Source organism: Lucilia cuprina, chromosome 4, assembly GCF_022045245.1.
Source record: "Lucilia cuprina isolate Lc7/37 chromosome 4, ASM2204524v1, whole genome shotgun sequence".
NCBI classification, from domain to species: domain Eukaryota; kingdom Metazoa; phylum Arthropoda; class Insecta; order Diptera; family Calliphoridae; genus Lucilia; species Lucilia cuprina.
In genome coordinates this window covers 4,919,306-4,939,837 of record NC_060952.1, presented here as the reverse complement: position 1 = coordinate 4,939,837, position 20,532 = coordinate 4,919,306, and the positions used below count along the sequence as shown (strand labels likewise).

At 33.2% G+C, this 20,532-nt stretch overlaps 4 protein-coding genes across 4 annotated transcripts; 2 read left to right on the top strand and 2 right to left on the bottom strand.

Moving 5' to 3' along the window:
- Nucleotides 1-2,156: 2,156 nt before the first annotated feature.
- LOC111688189 lies at nt 2,157-3,713 on the bottom strand. The gene is made up of 5 exons (XM_023450667.2): nt 3,458-3,713; nt 3,173-3,328; nt 2,866-3,003; nt 2,584-2,798; nt 2,157-2,519 (listed from the first exon to the last, which is right to left on the bottom strand). Exons 1-5 carry the CDS (start codon nt 3,578-3,580, stop codon nt 2,405-2,407), a joined length of 747 nt encoding a protein of 248 aa, XP_023306435.1. The 5' UTR covers nt 3,581-3,713; the 3' UTR covers nt 2,157-2,404.
- Nucleotides 3,714-4,011: 298 nt separating this feature from the next.
- Nucleotides 4,012-8,788, top strand: LOC111688191 (protein O-GlcNAcase). Its single transcript, XM_023450669.2, has 9 exons — nt 4,012-4,628; nt 4,690-4,799; nt 4,867-5,526; nt 5,589-5,706; nt 5,858-5,943; nt 6,011-6,756; nt 6,814-6,881; nt 6,940-7,370; nt 7,435-8,788. Exons 1-9 carry the CDS (start codon nt 4,423-4,425, stop codon nt 8,271-8,273), a joined length of 3,264 nt encoding a protein of 1,087 aa, XP_023306437.2. The 5' UTR covers nt 4,012-4,422; the 3' UTR covers nt 8,274-8,788.
- Nucleotides 8,786-9,876, bottom strand: LOC111688193 (ATP synthase subunit C lysine N-methyltransferase). Its single transcript, XM_023450670.2, has 3 exons — nt 9,533-9,876; nt 9,271-9,452; nt 8,786-8,986 (listed from the first exon to the last, which is right to left on the bottom strand). Exons 1-3 carry the CDS (start codon nt 9,795-9,797, stop codon nt 8,807-8,809), a joined length of 627 nt encoding a protein of 208 aa, XP_023306438.1. The 5' UTR covers nt 9,798-9,876; the 3' UTR covers nt 8,786-8,806.
- A 743-nt stretch (nt 9,877-10,619) lies between these two features.
- On the top strand, nt 10,620-16,903 carry LOC111688190 (negative elongation factor A). Its single transcript, XM_023450668.2, has 6 exons — nt 10,620-11,057; nt 11,686-11,940; nt 12,016-14,664; nt 14,725-15,165; nt 15,235-15,390; nt 15,557-16,903. Exons 1-6 carry the CDS (start codon nt 10,851-10,853, stop codon nt 15,755-15,757), a joined length of 3,909 nt encoding a protein of 1,302 aa, XP_023306436.2. The 5' UTR covers nt 10,620-10,850; the 3' UTR covers nt 15,758-16,903.
- The last annotated feature ends 3,629 nt before the right edge of the window (nt 16,904-20,532 follow it).

The window sequence follows — 20,532 nt, the reverse complement described above, 5'->3', positions numbered from 1 at the left end:
CAAAAAGAATGCAGCCTTTAACCGCCGACTTTTGTAGCAACGCATGGCATTATTGAAAAGCTTTTTTTCTTTATATATATATATTTTTATAAATTAGGATTTTTTTTTAAATTTCTACTACTACAATTGCTATTATTACTATTTAACTTTAAAATTATATAAAATACTATTTAATGTTTAAATTTTCAAACCTATGGTTTTTATTGTCCTTTTACCAGTTAATTATGTTTTGTTTTAATTTTGAATTTTAAACGTCTTTTAGTATTTATAATTATGTAATTATTTTTATTTGTTTTTAAATATTTTTGTAAAACCTTTTTTTTGGGGGGGCAAGTAGTTTCCTTAACTTTAATTTTTAACATCTTAATACTGCAGCTAAACTATTTATATGCAACTTGTTTTCTTTAATTTTTTTTCATATGCAATACAAATTTAGAATAATATTAATTAATATTTTTTTCAAGTTACAAAGAAAATAACTATATAAATGTCAAAAAAAAAAAGATAATATAAAGAAAAGAAAAACTATATATATTTTATTTATTTATAAATAAAAACAAAAATGATTAACAAAAAAACAAAGATAAAAATTATTTAAAATCAAGAAATTAATTCTAAATATAATAAGCTTATAATAGTCATTATATGGAAACAAACAAAAAAAAAAATAATAAATTTCAATTTCAAATGCTGGAAAATAAAAAAAGGGAAAATGTGTTTTTATTTTTTTGTTATGTAGAATTTACTGAAAGTTTTTTAAATGATTCCTAAAGGATTAAAGGTTTTAAATAAATGCTCTGATGTTATTGGTGTGTTCATTTAAATCTAAAACAAAGTTGTCGGTAATATCATCGTGATATACCTCAATCGACGCACAGTTTACAGCGAACAGAGTAATAAAACATGAACGAAACGAAGGTCCTCCCAGTCAAGGAACATAATGTCATGTTGACATCCTCCTGGGATGTCATCGAAGAAGTCATCCCAATTTTAACATCACACAGTTGGATACTCCCCCGAGGCATGGTTAGGTTATCACAGGTAGCCGTTTCGGCTTTACTTGGGTTCATGTATTAATACCTGTAAGAGAAGAGAGAGATAGGGAAGAAGTGGAAAAGGAAACGTTGGTAAAGAGAAAGTTAGAATAGCAGTAAGATTTTTAAGAAAGAAAAAGATAAGACACCAGGCCAGTTGCCATGGATTTACAGTGTGAGTATTGAGTTCACACCCATTCTGTCAGTTTAATGAAATCCATGGGAAGTACTAATTGAATATTCGACAAATCAGACAAATCACCAAAGTGTCCGAAGTGTGGCATCCGCCAGAGCAGGACACTCACATAGAAGATGAGTAATAGTTTCCTCTTCATCCTCGTTTTGACAACTTCTACAGTAATCGTTGAAAGAAAGACCAATGCGGCCAAATGGCGAAATTTACGAGGCATGTCAAGAAGGACTTTCGTATATACGAGGAAAACATATGCAGATATGTGCGGTATCCACTGGATCAGTCCTCGTATTCGGTAGCTTTGAACGACATACATATAGACGCTATAAATTCCAAGGTCGCAGGATACCGCATGAACTTGGAGGTCGCCACCGCCCATAGCAGACACGGAAGAAAACCTGCCCTATGCTGCAGTTTAAACTCTTCGCTATTCTTCTATATTCCATTATATATCCGTACGAGTGCAATAGGTTTACCCAAACTCGGGTTTTTTGTATTTCTGTTTATATGGAATTTTATGGCCCATATTCTGCATTTCAATTTGAATCGAAATTTTCTCCGTTTGGCAACTTTGGTATCCTGCATTTTTCTCTGCGAAATTCAAATGGTAAAACATTAAAACGAAATGGAATTGCTTCTTCTTTTTCTTAAGTTCTTCTTTCTTAGACGTTCCCACGACAATTGGATCTCTGCTCCGGAATGACCCGATTCTCAATCGGCCAAAGATTGTCAACCCAGCAACAGCTGTATTAACCGGAAGTTTTTTTTTCCAGGGAAGAAACTTCCAGTTACAGCCAACCTGTTACAACAACAACTCTTAGATTAGTGAAAATTATTTACACAGTTTTTAATCGTTGGCCTGAGTAATTTAAGTTAAAGATTCAACGTAGATATTATCATGTCATTAAATAAAACAAATTTTTATTCTATTTATATACTATTTTAGGTATAAAAACTATTTATTCAAAAGGAAGATATCATGGTAATTTTGTTGTTTCTGTTGTTTTCTAGCATTGTATGTAAACTTCTACAATAGCAAAATAGTGAGTATATTGTTTAGTCTGTGTAAATCTTATTTAAAAAATGGAATGTGTAGAAGTGAGATTCTATAAATTCGTGCTGTATACTTTAGCTGGCTCTTTTTAAAACATAGATAATTACTTAAGACTTCACTAAATTAGTTTTGTTTTTGTAAAGTATCATCAGTTTTTAAGTCATAAGTTAGTTGAGTTTTCATAACGGTTAAACTGCTGCCAATAATTTGTTTGTGGTAAATTTGTCTTGTCAGAAAGCTAAAAAAAAACGAAAGAAGTTTATCAGAAAAGGTGTAATTATATATGAATTTTTCATAATTACCCTAATCCATCATAAAAATCGCGCTCTTCTTCTTGCCATTCAGACATGGTACACTCCAAAGAACCATAACCCTGTTGAACACAATTCTTGGAAACTAAACTAATCATAGGCTCGGCTATCTTTTGTAAGGGATAACCGGGAGCTACAGCAAATCTATAAATCCAAGCCGCATTATAGACATCTTTATGATTTTTAACACTAACACAAGCTATTATCTGTAAAAAGGTATTACTTACATATTTTACAGATATTAAGCAATAGTTTTAAAGAGTTTATGCTAACCTTTTTACGGAACTTATTTTTAAAGCTCTGCTCATAGGGAGCATCATCCAAAAATATTTGATATGTACACTCCGTTGGCTTTAAACGAAATATAAAAGGTTCATAACATTCAGCCACCAAAGACTGATTAGGTTTGGTCTAAAAAGAGAAGAATATAATTGAAAGTAGTTTTTATAAATCTACTTAAAGTTGTAGATTATTTGTGTTTTAATGTTTTGAAGTTATCATTAGAGATATACCTAAATCCATTGAACAAGCCTAAAACAAATCTTAGAACTTAAATATTAGTAAATTTTCTATTTCTTACCCTCATTAACTCCACGGCTTTTGCATAGAAAGAAAAATATGTTCCAGAAAATAAGAAAAATATACAACCAGGTATAGTTAAGGAGCAAAATGTTAAAGGAACACCCAAAAATATAAACAAAATAGCCCATGTTATTACAATAAACTGCAATGTTATCTGCAATTAAAAGAAACATTTAAAAACTTTATTGATTTTCTTTGAATTTGCATAATCTGGCTGTTAAGTAGTAACTAACTATGCCACCTTATTACCAGGTGTAAACATTAACATAATCAAGTCACTCACCTCTCGAAAGCAAAAGCAAATAAATGATTTTGTGGCAAATGACATAATGTAATCACGCACCAGCTCCTGGCATTTAAGTTCATCATCATCCCGGTAATTGCGTATTACAATAAAAGGCTGCATTGGAAGTTGTTTTATAAATTAACTTAATTTTCTGTGTTAAATAAAATCTTTCAAAGATTAGGCAGTATTAACATTTAAATAAGGAAGGTTTTTTTCACTTTTTTTAAAAGTAATTCATAGTTTGTTTTGTTTAAAAATATGTATAAATAGCAATTTACTTAATTAAAATTATTAATTTATTAGTTAAATAAAACTAAAAAGGTTAATTGTTAATAAATTCCAACACCCCTTTAAAATTTGTTGATTTATGTTTTTTTTTTTGTTTACGAATGTTGGGAATGTCAAATAGCGGAAAACGGTTGGTTGCAAAACAATAGTTGGCAAGGCAGTTAGTTAGTTGTTTTGTGCAGTTTGGCAGTTCTATACGCCGATAATATTCTTAATAACGGCGCTACTTTCCATTTTAATCGACATAGATCTCTGATACTCAGTACACCTATACAAAGATTTACCCGATAGATTGTTCCGAGCGGATGAAACCATCAAATTTTAAAATATTATTGCAAAGGCAATAAAATTGACAAATTCAACATTCATAATATTAATCTTTATAATACAACGCACACAAGGAAAAATAGATGAAAATAGGAATATAAAGCAAACTGCTACGTGTTATTCGAGGGTCAGTTGTACTAGTTTTGTTTTGCCGAAAATTTCGCACACATTCTTTCTGTGGAAATTTTAAATAATTTACAAAAAAAAAACCGAATAAAAAAATTAAAAATAAATAATATACCGATTGAAAATAATTTGCAACTAACATTTAAATAAAAGTGTGCTTCGAAAGAATTAGCAATTTCTTAAAAACTCTAGTAGGACAAGAGTCTCGAAAAGTATTGAAAATGGAAGAGTGTGATGAAACTAAGGCAACAGTGGCAGCAACATCGAATGCTCAAGAAAGTAACAGCGGCAGCAGCAGTGGCAACAATAATATAATTAAGGATTTACCCAAAAATGAACAAAAGAAACCGGCTTTTATATGCGGCGTCATTGAGGGCTTTTATGGGCGACCTTGGACCACGGAGCAGAGAAAAGATTTATTTAGAAAGTAAGAAAATTTGTTTATTTAGGCTACACCCACATGTAATAAATGCTGTGTTTTTGTTAAGGTTAAAGAAATGGGGCATGGATTCATATGTGTACGCGCCAAAGGATGATTATAAACATCGTGCCTATTGGCGTGAATTGTACACTGTGGAAGAGGCGGATCATTTATCTGGTCAGTAGGAATTTTAATAAAGTAGTTAAACAGACATTAGCTAATGTATATATATTTTATAAAACAGGGTTAATAGCTGCCGCTAAGGAACAAGGCATAACATTTTACTATGCCCTCTCTCCCGGCTTAGATATGACCTACAGCAGTCAAAAAGAATTGCAAACTTTAAAACGTAAACTGGACCAAGTTAGTCAATTTGGCTGCGATGCATTTGCCTTACTTTTTGATGACATAGAATCGGAGTTATCGAAATCGGATAAGGAAGTTTTTCAGACTTTTGGTAATGCCCAGGTTTCTGTTACCAACGAAATCTTTACCCATCTTGGCAATCCAAGATTTCTTTTCTGCCCCACCCAATACTGCAGTACACGTGCTGTGCCTTCTGTTCATGATTCGGAATATTTAAATACTTTGGGTTCGAAGCTCAATCATGAAATCGATATCATGTGGACGGGCAGTAAGGTAATATCGAAAGTAATCACTTTGGAGTCGATTCAGGAGATAACGGAAATTCTACGACGTCCACCAGTAATTTGGGATAATTTACATGCCAATGACTATGACCAGAAACGGGTATTCTTGGGACCTTATTCAGGGCGTTCACCTGAATTAATACCTCATTTAAGGGGTGTTATGACCAATCCCAATTGTGAATTTCATGCTAATACTGTAGCTATTCATACGTTAGCCTACTGGTCAAGATGTAGTTTGGATTCAAAAATTAATAGTAAGTAGTTTTTGCTTTACAATTTAAGGCGACAGATGCTTTACACAACTTTATTATTTAAGGTTCCATATCTGCTGATATTAAATTGGAAACGGAAAACGATGATGATACTGGTACTGATGATTTACCAGTAGATTGCTGTTTATCCAAAAACATATATCATCCTCGCATGGCTCTCAAGTAAGTTTTAGAATTAAACTTATAGTTATACATGTAATGCCTCACAAAGTTTATAACGGTTCGATTATCTTACAATTTATTGATGTTGCCCTGATAGACAAATTTTGTAGTGCATTAGATTAACATTTAATTTACAAAATTGATCTTTTAGAAACGCTATTGCCGAATGGCTACCCGAGTTTTCTATTGAAAAAGAGGCCTGGGGTCCCATTACCAAACCTCAACCGGCTGTCACCAGTAAGCAGATATGAAATATCAATAAATAAACCCCATATAATAATTATCTATGTATCTTCTCTTTTAGTGGTAATGCCCATCATACCCATTATACCTTCTATAAATACTTGTATGAGTTTAACCACCACTACAACAACATCTACCAACTCCAAGACTGTTACCGTACCCGAAGTGAATACAACACAATTACAGGCCTTAGCTGATGTCTGTAGTACTGTGAATTCCTCATCGGTTAATCCCATATCAAATGCCGTTATGAATTCTTTGGTCTCGCCAACCAAAGTAGTGACTAATGAAGATATACTCAATCCAATATCGACAAATATTGCTTCCAATATTGAGCTACCTAAAAAGATACCCATCTCTATAGTTTCGGTGCCAATAATGGCTACCAAAGAGGTATCTGATACGGAAAGTGAAGATATGCTTGATACGGAAAATGAAATTTCACCTATCAAGGCAGAAGATTTAGTTGCGAAGCCGGAAGCTCAGGAGCATTTAGGAAATAATGATAAAGAAATTCTACCAGAGGTGTTGGATGAAGTAAAGACTGCTGCGAAAGATGTTGAAAAATTGGAAGAAGATGTAACAATAGAAGAGAAACCGACAGAAGCTGATAGTTCTGGTTTGTCTATAGACGCCATGGTGGATGACAATAACTTGAGTCCATTAAGTACCGGCAATGAGCCTATGGAATGTAGTAGTAGTGTCACTTCACAAATATCGCCTAAAGAAGATGCTGGCAAAGTATTGACTACAAGTGGTAACGAAGACATTGTTATGGCTGAAACTGGCTCAATAAGTGATGTTAATGTAAGTTTAAGAATACAAAATAAAGCAACAAATTTAAAGGTGTCTTAAATTTTTTAGAATACCATGCAAGTGGAGAGTGTGGAATCTTCACCAATTTCAAATGCCGAAATGACGGAAGTTGAAAAGTAAGTAATTTATTTTATATTCCACATTACTCTAAAAGCTCTTAATATTTTTTCTAAGAATTCCATCTGAGGCGTGTAAAATGAGTCCTGAGGATTTGTATTTACTGTGCGATCTCTTTTATTTGCCTTTTGAGCATGGCACGCGTGGTTTAAAATTACTCAATGAGTTTAATTGGCTTAAAGCTAATGCTCACGTGCTATTAGATGAGGGTAAATGCAGGAAATCAGGTAGTGAAGCTGAAACTCCCACAAAACCGGAAGTTGCTGAATGGCTACAGAGAGCCGAGTATTTCACCAAACTGTGCAATTGTGTACAAGAGCTATTGCGTAAGATAGCTTTGTGTGATAATAAAGAGATTTGCCACGATTTGTTCTGCTACGTATGGGACATAGCTGGAGCCTTATCTTTATTAAATGCATTTGTTAAGTGGTTGCGTTTAGGTCACTTTCCGCCCAATGTCTATAGTTATACACAGGGCACGTATACATGTAAGTATTATATGGAACTTGATTTATTGACAATAAAAAAATAATTGTTTTTTCTTTTACTAAGGGTTCAGTAAAGGTTGGAAAGAAGCTTTTATGTCGGGTGACCAAGAACCTTGGGTATTTCGTGGTGGTCTTATAGCCGACTTACAGCGTCTCATGCCAGTCGATCAAGGTAATGATTTATTTTTATATAAACTGCCAGAATTACCAACCACTGAGTATCATGCCATGCGTCCATTTACTATTCTGGATGAGTCCTCGGTTTATCAAGTGTGTACAGAAGGTTTTTTGGCTTTAACCTCTCCGGCGCTAATGGAAGGCGATGATTCGCAATTAGTTTTATTTGAAAAAGTAAGAGATCTTATACCAGATTACATGGTAGGACCTATCATTACCTTACAACCAGAGTTTTGTATTGTGGCCACAGATAATGCTGGTAAGATTGTAGGCTATGCAGCGGCAGCTTTGGATTATAACACTTACTCCCGTAATACTGCCATGTGTTGGATGCCGGAAATGAAAGAAAAATATCCACAAAACTTACTTGAAGAAGTTAACGCATTTTCTAAATGCGACAAATTAAACGATATGTTGGGTTTTATGATTAAGGAATTTCATGTTGATGGTGAAATAGCTTGTATTGCTGAGGTTTTAAGTTCATATCCAGCGGTCATGACATCAATGGTTCTATCAAATTTGCTAACACCCGATTATGGTGTGGGAAAACGTTTGATAACCGTGTTATTGGCTACTTTGCGGGCAAATGGTTGCTTTGGTGTTCATGTGCGCCTATCAGCTAAAGATTACACCCTACCACTGGTGCAATATTATTTGAAACTAGGCTTTGGTGAGATTTATCGAGATGACGTTGAGAATACAATTTATTTTGGCAGGCGTTTTTAGCATATACAGTGCATAGATTTGCCTACAGAAAAGATATAAATAGTATTTAACTCCCATCCACACACAAAATTGGTTACGTAGCTTATGTGAAAACAATTTGAGAATCTCTTCTTATAAAAAGCCACATACACATTGGAACTTAAGCTTAAATAGCATACTTTCATTACAAAAAGTTTCATTTTATTTTCTCTTTAAATTTTATTCTATGCCGCACTGTGTTAGTAGTCTTGTGTATTATTTTCATATTTTATTTGCAAATTATAAATGTAGTTACGCTGAAATGCAAAAGCGTAGCTTGTGCGTCTTTTTACAATTTTTTTAACGTAGTATTTACATATGTATATCATTTTAGATATTAGAGTCTTTTCCATGGACAAATTACTTTTTTTACAATTTATATATTCAAAAAAAATTATATTCAACGTTTTTTGCAATGTGTTTTTATCGGCCTTCAAAAAAAATGCATTTAAATTACTTTTTTATTTTTTCAAAAAATAAAAACTACAAAAAAGTAAGCACTGAACTGTGTTTTATTAACTTTGGTTTTTGTTTGAGTTGTTAAGTGGAGACATTTTGCTAAGATCATAAAACCACACGGTATTGACACCTTCGTCAATGGTTTTTAAAGGTTCCAAATTGGGTAGGGGAAAACGACAGGCTATTACTTTGGAATTGGGTGCTTCAGCGATTAGTTTTGTCTCTAAATCTTTCATCTGTAAGTACGATAAAAAATTGTTATTTTAAATACTTAGAAAGCTGAAGTACTACCAGGTGCTCGAACTACGTAGTGTCAGTGGTCTAATCGAGTACTCATCAAATTTGCATAATATTTATTCACAAATTAATCAGAAAAGCAGAGATCAAAAAAGTAGGAAATCAATTTACAACTAAATCCTGCAGATCTGACAAGTACTGCAACTGTCCGTTTTACTGACAAAAATATTACAATATTATTTTAAGAAAAAAAGATTCTGTATCCAATTCTCCTTCAACTCACCATTTGTTCGACACCAAATATGACAACATAATCATAGGTTTTCAAATCAAATTTCCACAAATCTTTACGAAAAAATTTAGTTTTCGATCCAACACCCTCTCGTAAAGCCGCTATACGTGACCACCACACTAACCAAGGATTTAATTCAACTCCATCAGATTGCAGACCATGTTTTGCTGTAGCTACAAATGAAAAAGAACCACAAATTTATTATATAAACATAACCCATAGACTTTATATCGCACTACATTTTACAACAAACCCAAAACTATTCTTCCATCGCCAGAACCAATATCCAGCAAACGTTTAGGTGTATTGCGCGGTAGAAATTGAAGAACATTATTAACTTGTTCCGTGGTTGCTGGAACATAGGGAAGGCAAATGCGACGAAATGCTGGAGCTACGAAAGAATAACAAATAACCGACAAACCCACTCCCACACCGCCAGTGGCAAAAATTAAAAACTTGGCTGATGTTGAGACAGTCTTGGGTTGGCTGGGTTTTGTTTCTGTTACAGAAAAATCCATTTTATAATAAAATTAATAAATAAAACTAATATTTCCAAAAAAAAGTGGGCCCTCCAAGACTTGTTTTTATTTTTTATTAGTGAAGGTAAATTCTTTAATGTTTTAAAACAGATAGGTTATCGATAGGTTTTTTGATATTCTAATTATCGAGGTGTAATAAAAACAACGAAACTCGTTTACACCTCTTGTGCAGAGTTGCTTAGTTTGGTATTGTATTAATATAAATAAAACATACAGAGTTTTTGTGACGATTTTATGATAAATGTACTCGATACCACATATGTCATTTGAAAGATTCGTTTTTGTAACATTTGACCAGATTCATTTGCCATATCAACATTTTTATACTAGCTTTATAAAAGAATTGTATGCACATTAAATCTAAAGATATTCAACGGGCCTTTTGTGCTATTTTAAGTCCCACAACTAAAAACTTAAAACAACTGAAAATAAATTTGCATGCTTTTTTATTCAGAATAATAAACATGCCTTTCACCTTACTATAGAAAAATAAGGAAATTTTGAAGAATTTAATATTTGATTTAAGCCATTAAATAGGCGCTGTTAATCCTGCTTCGTTCCTTTTTCACATTGGATGTTATAAGTCATCAAATAATTTCCTTAAAATAATCTTTTTTCAATTCTAACTATTTTAAAATCGGAATAATCTCAAATACAAACTACATACATACCTTGGTTGTTCTATATGATCTGAATTTAAAAACAATACCAGATAAACAAACAACAATTTCACCTCAAGTATCTTTTTTATGTTCTACTACTTTTTTTTACAACTGTACTCGAGTGTGTTGAGTATTTGTGTCGTATTCTTATCTTTGCCAAAAAAAAAAATAAAATAAAAAAACGTCATGCAAAGAGAGACGACGAACAAAAAAAAGTGGAAGAAAAAATAATAAAACATAATTTTTCTACAAAAATAATTACAATTACAAAGTTATCATAAGTGACGCTAGACGCCATTTTTTACATAAATCATATATTAATTAAGTTCGCTGTAAAAAGAACAATTGCAAAAAAGAGGAAGAAGAAAAAATGACGACGCGAGACAGCGACACATCACTGTGGCTGCATAATAAACTCGGGACATCAAATGATTCGTGGATAAGTGGTTCAATATGCTCCCAATTGAACAAGGAAGTGTTGCGCAACATAAAGGAATGCTTTCCCGATCTTCAGACACAAGTCAAATTGAAATTATTATTAAGTTTTTTCCATATTCCTCGTCGCCTTGTGGAAGAGGTAACAAAAAAAATTTTTTCCTTCATATTGGTGAAATAGTGAAAAAATCAAGTTTCGGTTTCAACAACGCTCACACATACACACGCACAAAACCAACTTACCAACACACCACACAATGCAATTACAACAACAAAACATAAAATGTTGGTGAAATAAGAAAAGAAAAAAGAGAAAGAAACAAAAAGGAAAATTGTGTGGTGGTGTAAAAAGAAATAAAAATATAAATAAAAAAATGTCAGTGCTAAACAAAAATCCGTTCTATTGTTTGTTTTCCCTATTCTTATAGAGAAAAAATTAATAACGCGAATACAAATATTGTGTTTAAAAATGATTTTATCATTTAATAACAGCAAAAAAGTGTAAAATTAAACAAGCAATGTGTTGTTGATAAGTGATTTTATTTATTTTTTTTTTGATTTGTTGTTGGATCATTTTGCTGACGAATTATCAGTGTTGTATTTTCCCGCCACTTAATTTAGATATTTTGGGGGGGATCTAATTGTCAGTCAGTCCACCTACATTTACACAAATTGTTATTAAATATTTGACATAGAGTGTGTGTGCGTGTGCAGTTTTGTTTTGATTTGTTTAATGTTTAATCGAATAACACAATAATATTTATCCATAGTGGAAAGCCGAATTAGAGGAAGTTATCGAAGTTGCTGGTCTAGATTCAGAGCTATGGGTTTCTATGTTGGCGGAAAGTATGAAAACATTTCCTGCGACCAGCTCGCTCAATACAGAGATCTCGGATTACGAGGATACACGTCCCATATTCACAGATATGGTCAACGATTTGCGCAAATTAGTTTCGAAACACAGTGATTTGGGCATGTTGCCTTTGGAATGTCAATATCTCAATAAAAATGCTTTGGTTTCGGTGGTAAGTTGAATTTAAATTATTAAAGTTAAAATATAAAAAAACGCTAATTATTATGTTTATTATGTTGTTCTCCAGGTGGGTCAACAACCAAATACTGTTAAGCATTTTACTATTAAACGCAAACCAAAAAGTGCTACTTTGCGTACAGAACTTTTACACAAATCGGCAGATGCACAATCTTCTCTGAAAAAGGCTTCGGCTCCAACAATTCCCCTAAGATCTCGAGGCATGCCTCGTAAAATGACAGACACTACTCCTCTAAAAGGCATACCTTCAAGAGTGCCCACATCTGGTTTTCGTAGTCCCAGTATTAATGCGACAAATGCTCAACGGCCAAATTTAAGTCGTACTCCAGCCGGACGCAAGGATGGTGGCATTAAACTAATTGAATTATCTGAACAACCTTTGGGATATGCTGCCGCCAAGAAACGTAAACGTGAACAACAACTTGAAGAACAGGCTAGAAAGCAAGAACAAAAGGCGGCTGCTGCCGCAGCTGCTGCAGCCACTGCTGCTGGTAGCACTTCACCTTCGGCTGCCAATAATAATTCACAAATTGGCAAAGAGCCAAATACCCCCACTACGCCCACTTCGGCTAATAATAGTTTTGAAATTAAAACCGAAACGAATCTTCTCAATCAAAGTCAAAGTAGCAGTGCTGATGAAGGTCACGCTTCCGATAGCAAGGAAGACATTAAACCGGTCATTATTGCAACAACTGCTACCATAAAGGAGGATGAAAAACCATCTGTAACTCCCGAATATGCTCCACCATCTTTGAGTTATACACAAAATACTCCAGCTGGTATATTGGATAGTGTTAATAACTCTCAACTGGAAGACACCAAACCCAATACACAGACTTTGATTAAGACCATCATGCCATCTCAGTCTCCGGAGAAATCAACCATTACTTTACAAACTCAACAGCAGCAGCAACAACAACAGCAGCAAACAACTATTAACAACAATAATAATCTAAATCATGTAAATAAACGTATTAAGCAAGAAATCAAAATTGAAAGTGAAGAAATACTGGTACCGGCCAATATAAAAGTCGAAAAAATAGAGCAGCCAACTATCACGACTCATACACAAACTCAAACCTTAGGTCAGCGTATACAACAACAGCAGCAAACTCAACAATTGGCTCCACAAAGCCAACAAAGAGTTATTATACAACAGCAAGCTTTACCGACATTGCATCAAATACAAACTTCAACATCTCAACAGCAACCAACCACACAGCATGTCATAATACGTACGTCTCCACAACAGCAAAAGCAAACATTGACTGTACGCCAGCAGAATACGCCCACAACACCTATCAAAATGGAAAAACTAGAAATCAAGCCATTGGTGCGTACCACTACTACTCAGCCAGGGACTATAATAACGCAACAACAACCCATGCGCCCTGCCAGCAATTCAACGTCAACAAATCCATTGGCCAATTTACCCAACAATATTTCCGTTAAAATTACCTCTACGAAAACTGGTAAAGTAACTCAACAGCAGCAACAGACACAGCAACAACAGCAACCCATATTAATAAACAGTTCTACACCAGTGATATTGGCTTCGACACCCTCACAAACGGCAGCCTTAAGACAAAAGCAATTGGCAACGGCCACGGCTACAACACAGAATGCCACACCACAAACAGCCCAGGCCATAAAATCGATGCCTTTGAGTCAACTGAAGAATGCCACTAACAGTGGGCCGGTTATTATTTCACAAACCATCATACAACCAGCCAAGAGAGCTCAACAGCAGCAGCAACAACAACAACAACAACAGGCTTCAAATCAACCACAAAAAACTCAAATCATACAACAGCAACAGCAGCCACAACAACAGCCAACAACTACAACCACGCAATATATATTGACACAACAACAGCAGCAGCAAACACTACCAACATTAACAACATTTACACCAAATCGTCAACATCAAACCTCGTATCAAACAACCTCATCAGCACCCCAAACACCGACATCAACAAAAATTCTATTGAAAACTTCACCCAGTTCGTCGGTGGTAATACGTCAACAACAGCAACCCCAACAGCAAACGATCAGTGTGAGTGGTGGCAATCCACCACCTTTAATAGCCTCATCCTCCACTACCACCACTACACAACCAACTCTCCTGAATATACAAAATGTTCAGCTGCCCAACCGACCTGTAACAATTCAACCTGCTTCACAAGCTGCCCAACAACAACACATACAAGCCCAATTGCAACAGCAACAACAACAGCAGCAACACACCTTAGTCTCCAATAACACCGCCACCCAACAGCCGAAACTCACGCAAGTTCTCATGCAGCCTGGGTCGAGTAATGCCACCACAGTTTCGGCTCAATCGTCGGCAAGCGGTGGGAATGCGAATGTAAAGAATAAAACTATAATTCTAACACAGAAGGGTGTCATTTTGCGTAATATTGGTGGTGATATGTACCAACAGATTCCCATTAGCAATGTGGGTAGTTTGCAATCCCTTGGCTCAGGTGCTACAACACTCATGACAACTGCGGCTGGTCCGCCTGGACTTGTAAAGACAACATCGGCCACCACAATGCAACAACATCCTACACAAACTATAACATTGCAACAGCAACAAGGTACACAGGCATCGAAACAGTTGACCACCATAATACCACAACAACAGCATTTGATTGTGCAGCAACAACCACAGTCCACAACAAGTTTATTAACAAATGTAAGTGTGTTTGAAAAAATTAATTATTTTACGTTTTTTTTTTAATTGGTTTCTCTTTAGCAACCTTCACAACAAACCATTATAAGACCGGTAATGACAAATGTACAGAGTGGTCTTACAACACTACCAGGTGGTTTAACCTTAATCCAAAGACCTGGTCAACAGCCTCAATTGGTGCAGGTGCAGACTACACCGGTACAACAGCAGCAGCAACAGCAAACTCAAATACAACGTACCATTATCACACAACCAGCCCTGCAGCAGCAGACGCAATTGCGTCCTCAACAGATAGTGTTGCAACAGAAACCGGCAACTACTCAACAACGTTTAATAACAACAACAGGTGGCTTAGCCAATACAGGTACACAACAACTTCAACTGCAACAAACAAATACAGGTGGTATACAACGTACCCACATTATACAAATGCCCCAACAGCAGCAGCAGCAACAACAGCAACAAACACAGGCTGCGCCACAACGTAAAGGATTGTCACTATCGGTAGGTTATTATTATTAATAAAATTATTAAAAGTATTTTCTTATTGTTTTTGTTGGTTTTCCTTCCTAGATTGAACATGTTCATGAAGCTCATGATATGTTTCGTAAAGCTAATAGAGTATCTCGTCCAGATAAGGCTTTAATTTTGGGCTTCATGGCTGGTTTGCGAGATAATCCTCGACCAAATTCCGAAAATGTGATTGTTATCAAATTGAGTGAAAAGGAGGTAAGTTAAACAGTGTTGATCTAGTTATTATTTTATAGACTATAAAATGATCTATAGATCTGTCTTAAGTCCTGATTGTAGATTAGTTTATAGTCTTCTATAGATCAGACTCTCATTTTATAACATTAAAAAAATAATTTCATATTGATATTTTTTTTTTCACCAGGAAAAAGTTCAACAGGAAGATGGTAATACAGCATTATGTTTAGTTGAGTCTCATATACGTTTGGATTATAATACGGGCGAATGGAAAACATTCCAAAATTACAGACGCCTCGATCAAAGTAATCAAAGTTCTGGCGACAGTGGCGGTGGTGGTGGAGGTACTAGTAATGTTATGCAAACACAAAATTCCGTGGTCATATAATGAATAAGGCCCGCCACATCAACGGGCCCTTCAACATCAAAACAAAATCTAAAAAAATGAAAAAGAAAAGAAACAACAAGATAACTTTTTTGTAATTTAAACCATACACACACACTCATCATAGGGAAAGCTTAGTTTAAAGCGCTTTACACACTGAAAACCATTTACATCATGAAACTAAACAGACAAATATTCATTAAACAACACAATTTTGTGCTGATAAAAAGTGAAAAAATTCAATCATGCGCCACCTACATTTACATTTTCTAATTTGTTTAAATCTAATAAACAGCAAGCTTTTTACTCCAATAAAGCATCATCATCAACATCATTACGAATACTACTTGAACATCTATCCATATAATTTTACAATCAAGTTTATCATGTTTCGAAGAAACATAAAATCTATAAATGCTGTATTAAATGCAGTTTAGCTGCTTACAATTCATAATTAAAACTCTACACTATATATTCAACAACATCCACATCATGATCATGATCATCATCATCAATCAATTACAATTTGTTTTAATGTTGGTAAGTAAGTAATTTCTTAATGATTACTGCTTTAAATTAATTTTCTATAGTTTACAAATTCCTCTATTCTTTATTTTAATTGCCTACCCTTAATATCATACATACCCTTTATATCTATCCTTCCTGCCCAATCAACCACAACATCAATTTAACATTATTTTGCCTTTGTACCCAATTATTAAATAGAATGCAAAAATTAAAAAAACAAAATAATTAAAATTTCTAATGAATTGAAATATACATATAAATATATACAACATATATATATTTTTTGAATTAACTAGGAATTATATAAAATACAAATTACTACAAGGATTTTCAAATTTTGTTTAGATTTTTTTCTCAATTTCATAAAACTTCTTGATTATTTTGAAACTTTAACTTTTAAATATATTAAACTTGTCTTTATATTGAAAAAAAGGTAAACAAATGAAATGAAAAAGGAAACAAAAATAAATATAATGTAAAACGTTTATCAATAATTTAGTTGTACAAAAAAAAAAAAAAATTAAAAAAAAATATTAAAACCCTGGTAGTTTATTCATAATGCTTAGATTTATATAAATATAAAAAACTATATATAAAATATATAATAAGACAACATCAGAATATATATAAAAACAATTAATGTCCCTTCCTAAATAGACCCTCTCTTTTTTTTTAATTTTTAGCCTAACTCGTCATATTAGTCTTTTTCTTTTTTTTCCCTAAATTTTAACTAAACTCTCAAAGTTTTGTTATAATTTCGTTTTTGTTTATTTTTTTTTTAAATTGAAAAATTTTTAGTGCTTAAATTTCTTCTTTGCAATATATTTCAAAAATTTATCAACTACTGAAGATAATTAATAAAAAATTTCAACAAGAAAAAAAAATAAAATCAACCACTCATTTGGTAACAGAATCTAAATAAATCATGATAAAAATACAAACAACATACAATGAGAGTTGAAAATAATATTAAAATAAACAATAATTATATAATAATTAAAATAAAACAAAAATCAATAATTATTTGGCTTACATGTTAAACAAATATTTAAAAAAAAAAACAAAATAACGTGATTTTATATATTTTTCAAATAATTTATTTACAGTCCGTTTTTGTCTTCAATAAATGCTATATAATACCACAACTGCTTAAGACAGTTATGGTTTAACAATCTTTTTAAATGTTCTCAATAAAATTTCCTCAAAAACGTTCAAAAGCCTCGCAAACTGGACAATCTGTGTATTTTCGATTTTACATTGAATTTGTCTTAGTCATACATATGAACAAAAAATAATTTTAAACTAAATTTTCTCTGCTAAATAATGCAGATAACCATTTGTTTACATACATGTTTCATGACATTGATTAATGGTTTTTATTAAAATTTTTTTGCGAGTAACGTTTACATTAAATATATTTTTGCAGAATATCATTGCTAGAGTCAAGAAAATCTGCAATATATTTCGACTTATGTAAAACTAAGTTATGGCAATTTTTGTACAGATATGTACTAGAACATTTAACACTATTATGACCTTAAAATCCCTAATCGGGATGGGGATAAGAAGAAATAATTAACCGTTTTCAACCTTCATAAATAGGCTTTGTCCTTGGGCCACGTATGTATTTTCGTAAACAAAAACATTTTAGTTCAAGAGTAGAAATTAACAAGTAAAAGTGCTATATTCGGCTGTGCCGAATCTTATATACCATATTAGTTTATAAATTTTAATTTTTTCCCGTCTACATTACTACTAAACCAAAAGAAAAACAAAATGAACAACAACAACGCTAAACGAAATAGAAAACAAAATTCACAAGGCATCTAAAACAACAGACATCTACACACATAACGAAAAACACAGAAAAACAAAAACAAAATAAACAACGCAATAAAACCAACATACATCAAAATATACGAACAGAATTTACAAAAACAAAATAAAAAGAAAATACACAACTCAATGACGCCAACAGCATCCAAACATAAAAGCTGAATAAAAGCAAATACATCTACACACGCACGTATACATCTTTATCCAATTCACAGTGTTGTTGTTGCTTTTCTAACAAAGCATGAAAAAAATGTGGCTTTTTTGATGAAATTTTCAGAGGTTGTCTCGGATTTTTGCTCATATCTCCGTTATTTATAGACCGATTTTGCTGATTTTAAATAGCGATCTTCTCGAAAGCATGTCTAATTGAATTATTGAAGATTCGGATCTCGCCGATATCTGGGGACCTCTAAAAACTCAACAGACAGACAGACGGACATGGCTTAATCGACTCCGCTATCTATAAGGATGCAGGATTATCGATTAACAGTATTTGGCTTGGAGGATATCGGTAATTCGGTAACGGAGTCTAATCGTTATAGGTATTTTGAATTATTTCCGTATTGGTATCAAGTAAGAATGTTATATTCATAGCCAGTTACGAAGTTGATGCTAAATATATACTTAAACAATTAATTTAATGAACGTCAGGGTGATTTTCGGAATAAGCCCTCATTGGATCATTATTTCCATAATGTAAAGAAGTAAATTTTTAAATCCTAACATAATTCTATCGTAATACTAAACTTTTTTTAGCTGTAAACAGATTTTCTCTAAGAGCGTCTATATTGAAGAACCGATCATCATACAATTAGGTTTTATAAATATATATCCAATTTACAATCGATGTCGTATCGTTGTAGCGTTGTATGTCATAAAGATTTTTCAAATACTATTTTTTAAAACCAAAAAATTAATAAAACAAACAAGAAAGAAATTATAGTCGGGCAAGGCCAACCATATAATACTCTACACCTGTTGCAAAAATGAAATGTGATTTAGTTTTCATAATAAAGCATTTAAGTTCAATTGTATCTTGCCTCAGATATACTTAAGCCATTTATTGTTAAATTAAATTGTGGACATTTATGTTAAATAGGGACTAGGGTTAAAAGAGGCCCTACATTTATAAAGTTAATGAGGGTCGTCAAGGCTTTTTGTCAAGATACAAGTATATTAAACATAATTATGAACTTAAAAGCTCTATTTGGCGGGTTCATTTGTATGGGGGCTAAATGAAATAATGGACCGATGGTGACGTGTTAAATTTCTTTGAATTATCTCCGAAATTGCGACCTCTAATTTGATTACATGGTTCACTAGCTCTATTCGGGTGTTCAGTTATATAGGGGCTAGGTGAAATAATGGACCGATCTTAACCATTTACAATAGTTTTCGTCCCTGGGACTAGATCTTTTACCAAATTTCATCGAATTATTTAAAAAAAATGCGACATGTAGATTGATTGTGACCTGTAGTTTGATTACATGGTTTACAAGCCCTATTCGGGGGTTTATTTATATGGGGTCTAGGCTTCGTCCCTGGGACAAGATCATATACCAAATTTCATTGAATTATCTTAAAAAAATGCGACATGTAGATTGATAACAAGGTTTGCATAGACGGACAGACCCAGCTAAATCGACTACAAAAGTGATTTTGAGCCGATTGGTATACTTTAAGGTGGTTATAGGGTCAATATTATTATGCGTTACAAACATTAGCACATACCCAATATACCCTCACCATTAAAGTGGTATATAATTACGACATAATACGATACAACCGTACAACATCCATTGCAAATTGGGCAATAGGTTTCAGTTCATAGAAACATTATATTGACATTATAAACACGGTTATGAATAGGATCACGTATTAGTTTAGGTGGTCTTATGCTTCAATTCTTATAAAATTTTCGTTCCTGCATCATTTTTGTAGGGGACTCTATTTTGGGGGCACCATCAATTACAAACTGTTTCCCATATATCTTAATAGAGTGATTTCGGTTGGTGTAAAACTGTAGGGGACTTTATATGGGGGACCTTGAAATTATGGGTTGTTTCTCATAGAGCCTAATAGAGAGATTTCGGTTGATATAAAACTCGATTATGTCATATTTCAGAGATATACTGACATTTTAATGTTATTCCAAGATGGAGAGAGGTAGGTTCAAACTACCTCATAAAAGTTGATAAAAGTTTTTGTTTAAAGTAAAACATGTTAATGTAAAATTTCATCGTTATACGGACGGGTATTTTTCAAGAAGATATGAGAATTAAAGATATTTTCTGAATCGGACCTTATATACATATGTAGTTAGGTCAGTTATTAAATTATACAATTTGGTACAGAGATTTTTTTCTCTCTTGCTACATTTTTACGTTAAATGTAAAACCTTTAAGGGATTTAAG

Coding starts and splice junctions, on each gene's coding strand:
- LOC111688191 (XM_023450669.2), top strand. CDS start 4,423: ATGGAAGAGTGTGATGAAACTAAGGCAACAGTGGCAGCAACATCGAAT. Junction 6,757..6,813: donor GCTCAATAAGTGATGTTAAT/GTAAGTTTAAGA, acceptor TAAATTTTTTAG/AATACCATGCAAGTGGAGAG. Junction 7,371..7,434: donor TACACAGGGCACGTATACAT/GTAAGTATTATA, acceptor TCTTTTACTAAG/GGTTCAGTAAAGGTTGGAAA.
- LOC111688193 (XM_023450670.2), bottom strand. CDS start 9,797: ATGGATTTTTCTGTAACAGAAACAAAACCCAGCCAACCCAAGACTGTC. Junction 9,453..9,532: donor CGATGGAAGAATAGTTTTGG/GTTTGTTGTAAA, acceptor TTTCATTTGTAG/CTACAGCAAAACATGGTCTG. Junction 8,987..9,270: donor TATTTGGTGTCGAACAAATG/GTGAGTTGAAGG, acceptor TCGTACTTACAG/ATGAAAGATTTAGAGACAAA.
- LOC111688190 (XM_023450668.2), top strand. CDS start 10,851: ATGACGACGCGAGACAGCGACACATCACTGTGGCTGCATAATAAACTC. Junction 11,941..12,015: donor AAAATGCTTTGGTTTCGGTG/GTAAGTTGAATT, acceptor GTTGTTCTCCAG/GTGGGTCAACAACCAAATAC. Junction 15,166..15,234: donor GTAAAGGATTGTCACTATCG/GTAGGTTATTAT, acceptor TTTCCTTCCTAG/ATTGAACATGTTCATGAAGC.
- LOC111688189 (XM_023450667.2), bottom strand. CDS start 3,580: ATGCAGCCTTTTATTGTAATACGCAATTACCGGGATGATGATGAACTT. Junction 2,799..2,865: donor AAAATAAGTTCCGTAAAAAG/GTTAGCATAAAC, acceptor ACCTTTTTACAG/ATAATAGCTTGTGTTAGTGT. Junction 2,520..2,583: donor GATTTTTATGATGGATTAGG/GTAATTATGAAA, acceptor GTTTTTTTTTAG/CTTTCTGACAAGACAAATTT.